Below are 12,367 nucleotides of genomic sequence, written 5' to 3'. Positions count from 1 at the left end.
AATAGATGCCACGTGCAGGAGAACATCATCAATAATCAAAGTCTCTAGCAGCATTGATGAAGCACAGTCCATGCTCAGCAACCATCTAGACCACGATCCACCATCCAGACCAGACGCCACTTCAGTCCTCAGTCACCGTCCACCGCCGCCCACCAGGAGGACCCATCACAAGCCACCACTGCGGTCCTGGTCCACCACCCGTGCCCAATGCCAACGCGACACAGGGTCCGCCACCAGCACCACGATCAGCCCACATGACTCAGAATCCGCCACACTGGATCCAACACCGCGACCCCCGGTGCGCGATCCACAAACCGTAATCCATGGTGCGGCCACAGAGGCCCTGGATCTGCGGGTGATAAAGCAAAGGGATTCCGGGGAAGGGGGATAGGGATGGAGAAGAGGAAGGAGAAGCTGGAAAGAGAAGCTCCGTGTGTCATGTGTCATAAAATAGAACAAGTAACGTTCTGGCGCACTAATTAGCTCTAAATATCATCATCACTTGCACATCATCCTGCGGCGCACATCATCCTGCAGCGCATATCATCCTGGGGCACATCGGCACACATCGTCCTGCGGCGCACATCATCACCGCACATCGTGCAGCACACGTCATCATGATGCGCACATCATCGTGCAGCGCACATCATCCTGCGGCGCACATCATACTGCGGTGCACATCATCAGCGCACATCATCATGTGGCGAACATCATCCTGCAGCGGCGCACATTATCACAGCACATCATCCCTGCGCACATCATCATGCAGCAGACATCACCGTGCGGCGCACATCATCAGCGCACATCATCTTGGGCGCACATCATCCCAGCGGCGCATTTCATCCTGCGGCGCACATCATCACAGCACATTATCGCGGTGCACATCATCGTCCAGCAGACATCATCCTGCGGCGCACATCATCACCTCACATCATCATCACCGCACATCGTCATGCGGCACACATCATCCTGCACACATCATCCTGGGGCACATCGGCACACATCGTCCTGCGGCGCACATCATCACCGCACATCGTGCAGCACACGTCATCATGATGCGCACATCATCGTGCAGCGCACATCATCCTGCGGCGCACATCATACTGCGGTGCACATCATCAGCGCACATCATCATGTGGCGAACATCATCCTGCAGCGGCGCACATTATCACAGCACATCATCCCTGCGCACATCATCATGCAGCAGACATCACCGTGCGGCGCACATCATCAGCGCACATCATCTTGGGCGCACATCATCCCAGCGGCGCATTTCATCCTGCGGCGCACATCATCACAGCACATTATCGCGGTGCACATCATCGTCCAGCAGACATCATCCTGCGGCGCTAATCATCACCTCACATCATCATCACCGCACATCATCATGCGGCACACATCATCCTGCACACATCATCCTGGGGCACATCGGCACACATCGTCCTGCCGGCGCACATCATCCTGCGGCGCACATCATCACCGCACATCATCATGCGGCGCACTTCATCATGTGGCACACATCATCCTGCAGCGCACATCATCATCGCACATCATCATGCGGCACACATCATCCTGCAGTGCATATCATCATCACTGCACATCATCCTGCGGCGCACATCATCCTGCAGCGCACATCATCCTGGGGCACATCGGCACACATCGTCCTGCGGCGCACATCATCACCGCACATCGTGCAGCACACATCATCATGCTGCGCACATCATCGTGCAGCGCACATCATCCTGCGGCGCACATCATCCTGCGGTGCACATCATCAGCGCACATCATCATGTGGCGAACATCATCCTGCAGCGGCGCACATCATCACAGCACATCATCCATGCGCACACAATCATGCAGCAGAAATCATTGTACGGTGCACATCATCCCGGCGGCGCATTTCATCCTGCGGCGCACATCATCACAGCAAACTATCGCGGCGCACATCATCGTGCAGCAGACATCATCCTGCAGCGCACATCATCACCGCACATCATCCTGCCGATGTGCGACTCATATCATCATCACCGCACATCATTATGCAGCGCACTTCATCCTGTGGCGCACGTCATAGTGCGGCAAATATCATCATTCCCGGCACATCATCTTGGGCGCACATCATCCCCGCATATCATCCTGCAGCGCACATCATCCTGCGGCGCACATAATCGCCGCATCAGCTCACATCATCATGTGGCGAACATCATCCTGCAGCGGCGCACATTATCACAGCACATCATCCCGGCGCACATCATCGTGCAGCAGACATCATCCTGCAGCACACATCATCCTGCGGCGCACATCTTCAGCGCACATCATCTTGGGCGCACATCATCCCGGTGGCGCATATCATCCTGTGGCGCACATCATCACAGCACATCATCATCCTGCGGCGCACATCATCACCGGACATCATCCTGCTGCAAACATCATCCTGCAGCGCAACTCATCCTGTGGCGCACATCATCCTGGGGCGCACATCGGCACACATCCTTTAGGCACATCATCCTGCAGCGCACTTCATCCAGCAGTGCACCTCATCGTGCGGCATATCATCATCACTACATATCATCGTGTGGAGCACATCATCCTACAGCACATATCATCATCACCGTCCTGCTGCGCACATCATGGTGCTGCGCATTTCATCCTGCGGCGCACATCTTCCTGCAGCGCCCATCATCCGGCAGTGCACATCATTCTGGGGCGCACATCGGCACATCATCCTGCAGCACACCTCATCCTGCGGAGCACATCACCCTGGGGCGCACATTAGCACACATCGAGCTGCTGCGCACATCATCCTGCGGCGCACATCATCACCGCACATCATGCTGCACACATCATCCTGCGCCGCACATTATCCTGCAGCGCACATCATCCTGCGGTGCACATCATCCTGGGGCACACATCGGTGCACATCGTCCTGCAGCGCACATCATCCTGCAGCGCACTTCATCCTGTGGCGCACATCATCCTGGGGCGCACATCGGCACACATCGTCCTGCAGCGCACATCATCCTGCGGCGCACATCATCATGCGGGGCACATCTTTGTGCAGCGCACATCATCCTGCGGCGCACATCATCAGGGCACATCATCTTGGGCGCACATCATCCCCGCATATCATCCTGTGGCGCACATCATCACAGCACATCATCGAGTGGCGCACATCATCAATCAGCAGACATCATCCTGCGGCACACATCATCACCGGACATCATCCTGCTGCACACATCATCCTGCAGCGCACCTCATCCTGTGGCGCACATCATCCTGGGGCGCACATCGGCACACATCCTTTGGCGCACAACATCCTGCGGCGCACGGCATCACCGCACATCATCCTGCCTCGCACATCATCCTGCGATCGACGATGTGCGCCGATGTGCGCCGTAGGATGATGTGCGCTGCAGGATGATGTGCGCTGCAGGATGAAGTGCGCTGCAGGACGATGTGTGCCGCAGGATGAAGTGCGAAGCACCATGATGTGTGCCGCAGGACGGTGATGATGATATGCGCTGCAGGATGATGTGCGCCTCAGGATGATGTGCTCCACACGATGATGTGCGGTGAATATGATGATATTTGCAGCACTATGAGGTGCGCCACAGGATGAAGTGCGCTGCATGATGATGTGCGGTGATGCGGCGCACATCATGGTGCTGCGCACTTCATCCTGTGGCGCACATCGTCCTGCAGCGCACATCATCCTTGGGCGCACATTGACACATCGTCTTGCAGCGCACATCATCCTGTGGCGCACTTCATCCTGCAGCGCACATCATCCTGCTGCGCACTTCAAAGGAGGAGGGTTGGAACTAGAGCTAGAAGTTCCAGCCCACATAACAGCCTTTTGATTAAATTTGTTATTATAACATTTAACAATACAGGACAAAATCGATTTATGTATGTGGGTCTAGACACAGCATTAAAGTCATGAAGTTATTTCGAGAAGTGAAGGCCTATTTCAATGGCAAGATAAAAAAAAAAAAGAAGAACCAACAGAAGAATACGGAATCGGGAGTCCCTGCTGACTGTGTGTGAAAGCTGGAGGGGAAGCCAGCTGCCTCCGTGTAGCTTCAAGCTGTTGAATTAGCAACATAGTTTGGAAACAAGACCGGGGAACCGCTGCGCTCAGAAACAATCACATAAGCATTTTGACTCGCTGGGTGTCACTATATTTCAGCAAAAACTGTCCTTTCTACGCGTCATCAACAGCCTTTGTCTTTTGGTTTCCATCGTTCACTGTGTGTGAGGAAAGCCGGACATAAATATACAAGCGTTGACTTCTTCTACATACTTCATGAGGTAGGCATCTCCAAGCTGGTCTTTCGTTGCGCCACCTACTGATTTGGCGGTGAATTATTTTCATCACAAACAGCTCGTAGAACCATAAATGAAAAAGAGTCCGTCCGTCCGCCTGTAACGAACACGGAGAAGCCTACTTTAGCCTTTAAGTTGATTCCAGTGTTTTTAAACTCAATGTTGAATTTACCTTCTCCAGCATATCAAATGATTACAGGGTTAGTATATACTAAAGTATCACATTTTTTCCTAAAATAAAATCAAGAAGGCCCATACCTCCGGGGTTTATAAATAATGTAAATAAATGTAACAAACCAGAAAATGCTATAATTTTGGTTGGGTGTCATTTCCATTTTTTTAATTTTCCCATGCAAAGATCACAGGTGACACAAATCAATGGAGTAAATTCAGTCTTTGTTTTCAAGAATCTCAAGCCCCAATGTCTATTCTATGAGACTGGGAGTGGGCGGAGAGAATTACCTGTCACGGGGGAGGAGACTAGAGTAGGGGAGGTTATATAACGGCTAGGTAAATGTGTACACCAGTTAGGGGTTCTATGGTCCAGTAATACGGCACAATAGAATCAAATATAATTAATTATCTTTTTTCAGTTCTTCATTGTGAACTGTGAATCAATTAATTATCTATAGCTTCAGATTTAGCTTAAAATACATTATCGTATTATTTAACTTGTTTATTAATTTGGTTATTAACGCTGAACTTGAAATTAAATACACCAATGCCATACCAGTTGTGACCAGGATGCTTGGAAGTCAATACAATTAATTAAACGGTTGTATTTGTTTAATAGGGGTTGTATTATGATTCTGGCCGAACTCTCACACAATCAAATAACAGGTTGTGCTTTCCTTCTAATATCATAGCAGGCGCAATATGTTACATTACATTACATATCATTTGGAGGATTCTTTATCAAAAGTGACTTATAATTAGGTGCATTCTATGAAGGGACATTAAGGGGTTCAGTATCGTGCCCAAGGACATATTTGGAAGCAGGTGAGGATTGAACAGCCAACCTTCTGGTTGGAAGACAACCACTCTACCCCTCAACCACAGCCGCCCAATGTGACGACAGCATTAGTTAATATGCAATAAAAATGAACATATCAACAAAATACATTTTCTCTGCTCCAACATAAATCTCAATGAGGCTACGGGCAAAACATTAATTCACAAAGTGCTGTGTATTTATGACAGTCAAGTTCTCACACACCTTACCTTTTATTTGACAGTTTGGTTATAGATGGTTTGTGAATCATGGTCCACACTTGAAATTACCACCCCAAAAAAGGTGTACAATGTATTCTACTTTGTTGCAATTGAAATTCCATGTCAATGGACTTGACAGGATATCAGATTTTACTTCTCAATATGAGTATATATTTACTTGTAAAAATAGCTTATTAAAAATAAAGATGATTATGAAAAGAAAGGTTCATAGTTCATTGGCCTTTTTCACAGCAGACATGAAATAGTTGGTAAATGCAGCTGCTGGCTCAGTTGTATTGCGTTAGAGTCTTACTTAATGTGATTATTAACATTTCATCTATTGTAATTTAATGTTGTGAAAATGGTCTACTCCTTATCATAGAAAGTGAGCTTGTAATGTTCCCTCCTGCCGGTGAGTGGCGCTGTAGGTGATGAGGTCTACCATCAGCCTTCCTCGTTTGTTTACAGAGCAGCAACTTCCCATGTGTCCTTTCGGAGGAAGTTTCGCTAAGTATTGTAGAGAATATTGGTGTAATATAACGGCATTATCTGACAGATGACAGCTAGCCTAATAGCGGTGCTGTGGACTCTTTAGCTATAGCTCGGTAGGTTTTTGAAAGTGTTTGACAGGAGTGATTGACAGCTGCTGCTTGGATACAGCGGTAGAGACGCAGGTTTCAGAGTGAAACTCTTCGGTCAGTGGACATGAATATTTCACCGTGAACTGCAACATAACTGCGTTTGCTAGCGTCGGACATCGCCTTCTGTCTGTTTCGAGCTAACGATGCCCCTCGGCCCTGCTAACCATTCTCAGTTGATTCGCTCCATCCAGAAGGACGAATACTATCAAACTTGCCTGAAAAACAACAGCAACGAAGCTTTTCAGACACTTGCTGGTGAGTTTGTGTCTCCTTTTATCCAGCTTACTCTACTTTAGTATGTAACTTTAGGCAGCTTTAGCAAATGTAGGTAAATTAAGAGCGTCCTATCCTTTAGTCTGGATTGAAGACTGAAGAAATTACTGTGTTTAGTCACACAGCCTCTCCTCAGTTAACACATATTAATACATCGTGTACTGGGTCAGTTGGCAGCTTTGATTAGAGCTGATGTTTATGGGTGAAATGCACTGTTGAAGTTTATGAGCTATTATTTCCTAACACATCTCATTGTATCTAAACTCTGTGTTTAGATGTTTGAGAGAACCATACTTCTTTCAACACTTTCCATGTGTAGTTTATTCTAATAACAAGTCTCTGTCCACCATTAACACAAAAGGTCTAATAGCTTTTTTTTATAAAGTTAATTAAACTATTTCAATGTCATGGCTGTTTCATGTTTCGGGTAAAAGCTGAGCTGGTCATTCTCAGAATGACGATTGTGTTCTGTTCAGAGCTTAAGCATTTCTGTATTATTAAAGTGTGGTATTGTTTGTTGTTTATTTCCTGTAGGTTCCAAACGATGGTTGGACTGGAGGAAAGAGATAGAGCTGCTGTCAGATTTTGTCTACTATGGTTTAACAACATTCTCCGGTAGGGACCTACCACACCATCCGACTTCACTCACTGCATGTTTCACTATTTCAATTATTGTTGGCAGCAATTGATTTAAATCATCCTATGCCTCAGGTTACCAAACTCTTGGTGAGGAGTATGTCAGCATCGTGCAGGTGGATCCCAGTAAACGGCACATCCCCTCCCGGGCAAGACGAGGCTTCTTTGTCCTCTGTCATGCCCTCTTGCCGTATCTCCTGGACAAGGTCCTGGTGTGCCTGGAGAACGAGCTGGGTGGTGGGCAGGAGAGCCTCAGCGGTGTCAGGCGGCGGCAGACAGCTGCCGGGACATGGAGCCTGGAGGCTTGGCTGAGGAGGTGGGTGCAGACAGCAGTGGGGCTGTTGTCAGAGCCACAGAGGACAGCGTGCCTGCCGGCCATTTGTGTCCTCCGACAGGGTCTGACCCTCCTGCACCAGTTCCATGTGGCTATGTTCTACCTCAGTGGCTGTTTTTATCACCTATCCAAGAGGATGGCTGGTATCAGCTATGTAGGTAACTTTTATTTTTCTACATGTTTTACATATATTTCTGACATTAGACAAAATTGAAAACTAATTTGTTTTCCTCTATTTTATAAGTTGGCCAAATCAAAGAGTGACGTAAACTTTTTTACATCAGAGGGTGTGTTGAGGAAAAGACTTAATGTCAAAAGAGAGGCATTGCCTTGGACATTTGCGTTCAAACCTACAGCCGCTCTGAAGAAGGTCCACAGATTCTCCAGAGTTCAGTGCATGTCTGGAAGCAGCTTCAGCCCATTCTGACAGTTCCCTGGACCTCACTCACTCACTCACTCACTCACTCACTCACTCTCACAAAAACACACACTCTCACTCTCACACACACACACGCTCACTCTCACACACAACACACACACAACACATCTGCAAATAGAAACTTGGTAAATACTTGGTAAATACAATATAATTGAGATGTTGTGAACAGAATTTATGTGTGTGTATTTGCATTTAGAGCAAGGAAATAAAATCTACCCACATGAGAAAAAAGTAAATATTTCAATGTCAGGAGTGAAGAGTAAAACTTGCCGCCGTCCATGGGTGCGCCTGGCTTGGGCATCCTAGGCAGTTTTTTCTCAAGCACCGATTAATTTCACATTCGCCACTTTCAGCGGTAAATACTTTCCAAACGGAACATTCACTAGAGGTGTATAAATGTTTAGATTCTTAGTTGCAACGCGATGCGGACGTGGAAGACTCAGAATCGATGCAGTGAAAGAACATAATCGATTCAGGTTTTCTGCTACATTCATTGTTTTATCGATGTACCACCGCTGCATAATTATAACCACTGCTGCTTCAGGATCAGGACAGACGCTCATTAATGGTCCGGTCGTCCTGTGTCAGAGTCTCTGTCTGAGCCTGCTTTCTCCTTACTCGCCCTCTGACACTTTAACATTAAACACCATAACTGATCACAAGTTATTAGGGCACATGTAGGACTGACGTTAACTTTATGTTTGTTGGATTCACACTAGAGTTTATGAGACACACGTTTAAACCTGCTATACAACACGAGATGTTATGACGCGCAAGTGACCCGAATGATCTGTAGTCATGATCCAACATCGTTTATTGACTAAATTTGTTTTATTATCAGTTTTTGTGTGAAGAATAAGAGATGTGCAGACTCCTGCAAACAGAAGTCCCTGTCACAGACATTTGAAAAATTGAATTTCAGGTGCGAAGAATTTTCAGAACCACCTTTTTGGCTTGAACAATGTGTCTTAACAGTTATATTATCTATTGTTTGAAATCTCAATTTTAAAAGGATTTAAAGCAGTAAAATAAATGAGATGTAGTATGAAATACAACAATTCTCTCTGACATGTATATACTCACAGAGTAGAAATATAAAGTGGAAATACTTCAGTACAGTACAATTGCTTACATGTTGTGAAATAAAAAACAAATATTTACACTATTCTTGACATTGAGTAGAAGTTATGTAAATATGGGGGTGTATATGTTCTTCTCTATACTAAGGAACAAAATAGGCTTGTTTGCCCCTGGTGCTGTCTACTTGTCTACTCTTGGGACAGATGTTAATATCAGGACTGAACAGGGCTTCTGACACTTGGTCCCACACCCTACTGAGCCACTCTGACCTTGTTAGATGTAGCTAAGTGTTGCTTTATATGTGATACTTAAATGTAAACCAGTTTGGTCTAAATCACTACTTCACTGAATTATTTCACTATGTTTATCTACATTAATTTCCCTGTGTGTGTAGCTGCATGTGATGGGGCGACACAGCAGTGACGGGACCATCAGGAGCAGCTACAGGCTGCTAGGTGCCGTGTCCCTCCTTCAGCTGGTCATCACTGTTTGTCTCCAGCTTAACAATTTCAGACAGAGACAGAGAGCCAGGATGGAGTGGAAGCTCTACAGAAAGCTCAGGTACAGAACAGACCGAAGGACACATACTCTTTGTCTGGTAATGATGACAGGGCAGAATGTTGGATTAAAAGGATGGATCCTTTTCTACAGAAACTATTTCAGTGTTGAAGTGGGTGAAATTGTGGCCTGTAGAAATAATAACTATATCGATTTATATTGAGACATATTAACATGAACTTGATAATTCTGCTGACCTTGGTAAATATATTACTATTTTTAATTGGACTGAATATTCTTCAAAATGATGTAGCTGTATTATACTGCTATTATATTTTATTATTATTTCAGTGGTAAAATAATGGTCTGAAAATTAGGATAAAACTATAAATTATCGTGACGATTTCTGGGGAAATATCTTTGTCCAACAACAGTTGCTGTCGTGACAGGCTCAAGTGGAAGTCATCCAATTGGGACCTTTGGGAAACTTTGGTTTGATCATTCTTTTTGACTTGCTAGCTCTCAGCAGCTGATCCATACAGAAAGTCTTGGAGGCTGATTGTACCCAATCAATATTTCCCTTCATCACAAGCTATTGCGACACGCCAGGCTAGTGCAAATACTACACTACTATTGTTGTAGAATAGACCTGCATTCAACACATGACATGAACTCTGTCTGATCAGTCCTCAGCGCACAAAGAGCTCAAGCTCCAGAGTTGCCCGCTGTATCCTCTGTCTGGAGGAGAGGAGACACTCCACCTCCACCCCCTGTGGACACCTCTTCTGCTGGGAGTGCATCACAGAGTGGTGCAACACCAAGGTCAGTAACACAAGTTACACAAGTTACACCTGGATATGTGCAAACAGTACTCATGATGGAAGGGAATCAAAGGCAGCTCTGTTAATTAAGAGACTTTTGACACAAGTTTTGAGGGATTATTTCCTAACAGAGACATACATGTCTTGAAACCTAAGCCTTTTGTCAAAAAGACCCTCAACCACAATGGAGTTTTAATGGTTCTCTTTGGAGTTATTGACCTCTAGTGCTTAAAGGCATGCATTAAATACAAACTCCTCCTTCTCACCTGTAAATCCCTCAACGTCCTAGACCCACTATATTTTACCGACCTCCTCCAGCCCTACACTCAAGTCAAAATGCTGCGGTCCTCGAATTCAGGTTTGCACTCATTTTTGAAGAAAGAGCCTTCTGTGTTGGAGCCCCTACCCTCTGGAACTTTCTACCTTAGGAAATATGCAACGCTGCATCTTTGGACAGCTGAAAAAAACAACTCAAACAACACCTGGTCACTGGGATTTTGGCCGCAGTAAATGCTACACCCTGCTCTTTATTTCTATCCTGTTTTGTGTTATTACTTATTTTTTTTCTGTTCTGTCCTCACAGACATATGTATAGCATCCTTGGGTCTTTTGACAGAGGCTATAGAAATGCAAGCTATTTGTATTATATGCGATGACACATGGTTACAGTGGTGAGAACAACTATTGAAAATAGTACAGATACAGACACTTGCTGACCCTGGATGTGTAAATGTAACATTGGCATGTGTCTTTGTGTGATGCTTGTTACAGGCAGAGTGCCCCCTTTGTCGGGAGAAGTTCCAGCCTCACAGACTGGTGTACCTCAGGAACTACAGCTAGATCTACAGAGCCAGACATCGAACATACACAGACTTTAATACTTGCCCCTCGGGAACACAAGAAGACCGAAATAATGTTTTACAACTTTAACTTGGTGTTCCAACATATTGTTTCTTCTTCAGGTTTAACCTTTGTTATTTTTGTTATTTTCTATTTTTGTTTATTAACAGAAGAGAAGCTGTCGAATTCAAATGAAACTTTGAATCGTCTCAATAAAATTGTGTAAATATCACTTCTATATAAAACTTTACAAAGAGGATAATAAATTGCAGTTCATTTACAGATGTTGATGTTGTTCCTTTTTTACAGTTTGTTAGGAAAAAACAGTGACTGTAGTTCACGATGGGACATGGACATGAATATTAAAAATGGATCAAGGCTCCTCTACAGGACATCAGAGCAGTTAGTCTGTGCTTCATCCACAAAGCTGTCATGTCCCATCCCACAGGGAGCTGTTGAACACTTTGGACAAACACAAGCCTGCATAGCAATGAGACAGGTTTATCATCGGTGGCTCTTCAACCGGTTCCAAATGTCTTTGGAGACCTTCAAACAACCCAAAAAAACCTTAGACCACAGCAGCTCCCGGAAGTTCCATTATATGCAGCGCACATGGCTAATGTGATGGAGAAAATCTGCCTGATGATTTCCAAACCTGCAGATAATACCCATCACCTCATGCAAACACTTGTGGCCTTTTTCAGCCTTCAGTCATGTTGCTGCCCCGCAGAGGCAGAGAGCTGTAACTACAGACACAAGGATGTAGAGAGAAACTGTTAAATTTCATGGAGAGGCTGTGGAGGCGCAGAGCGATATGCTTGTCTGATAAACCTGGGCTCATGGCCCAGTCACAATCTGAAGCTACATTTAAACAATGAACTTTTCATACATTTGTGTTCATACACTACAGCGTTTACCCTTTAGCAGGACTAGTGTATCCGCTGTTTTATTTCTCTGATAGTTGGAATTACTGTAGGACAACAAACTACTAATTCAGTGGTGGATCATCCGTATGAAACTTCTTAGTTGAACTTTTTTGTGTACAGTAGACTTGATGATAATTTTGATGATAAAATGGGTTTTGTGATAGCAGTGTCAGAGTGAGCCACACATACGGGGACTATAGTCCGTAACCTAATTCCACATCTTTAATCTGATGAGCGTTAGGGCGATCATTGTGACGACACACTTAATTACAATTTAGAATGAAGTAGTTATGGTTAACAATTCATATTTTACAATTTCTTTCTGTTTTAAGGCTGAGGTG

At 45.3% G+C, this 12,367-nt stretch overlaps 1 protein-coding gene across 3 annotated transcripts; it reads left to right on the top strand.

The window, feature by feature from the left end:
- Positions 1–6,000: 6,000 nt before the first annotated feature.
- Positions 6,001–11,382, top strand: pex10 (peroxisomal biogenesis factor 10). 3 transcript variants are annotated; one of them, XM_062392118.1, is made up of 6 exons: positions 6,001–6,434; positions 6,987–7,067; positions 7,164–7,576; positions 9,336–9,502; positions 10,126–10,261; positions 11,032–11,382. In XM_062392118.1, exons 1-6 carry the CDS (start codon positions 6,323–6,325, stop codon positions 11,098–11,100), a joined length of 978 nt encoding a protein of 325 aa, XP_062248102.1. In that variant the 5' UTR covers positions 6,001–6,322; the 3' UTR covers positions 11,101–11,382. The 3 variants fall into 3 exon arrangements, with proteins under 3 accessions (XP_062248102.1, XP_062248104.1, XP_062248103.1); XM_062392120.1 differs by lacking the exon at positions 11,032–11,382 and having other exon boundaries at positions 9,959–10,260; XM_062392119.1 differs by lacking the exon at positions 11,032–11,382 and having other exon boundaries at positions 9,874–10,260.
- Positions 11,383–12,367: the final 985 nt, after the last annotated feature.

Source organism: Platichthys flesus, chromosome 7, assembly GCF_949316205.1.
Source record: "Platichthys flesus chromosome 7, fPlaFle2.1, whole genome shotgun sequence".
In the NCBI taxonomy this organism is placed as follows: Eukaryota; Metazoa; Chordata; class Actinopteri; order Pleuronectiformes; family Pleuronectidae; genus Platichthys; species Platichthys flesus.
Note: the sequence above shows the minus strand (reverse complement) of the source record. Positions and strands in the feature narration are given on the sequence as shown.

Excerpts from the sequence above, each read along its gene's own strand:
- pex10 (XM_062392118.1), top strand. The coding sequence starts at position 6,323 with ATGCCCCTCGGCCCTGCTAACCATTCTCAGTTGATTCGCTCCATCCAG. Across the intron at positions 7,068-7,163 it reads TGGTTTAACAACATTCTCCG|GTTACCAAACTCTTGGTGAG; the intron begins GTAGGGACCTAC and ends CCTATGCCTCAG. Across the intron at positions 7,577-9,335 it reads GGATGGCTGGTATCAGCTAT|CTGCATGTGATGGGGCGACA; the intron begins GTAGGTAACTTT and ends CTGTGTGTGTAG.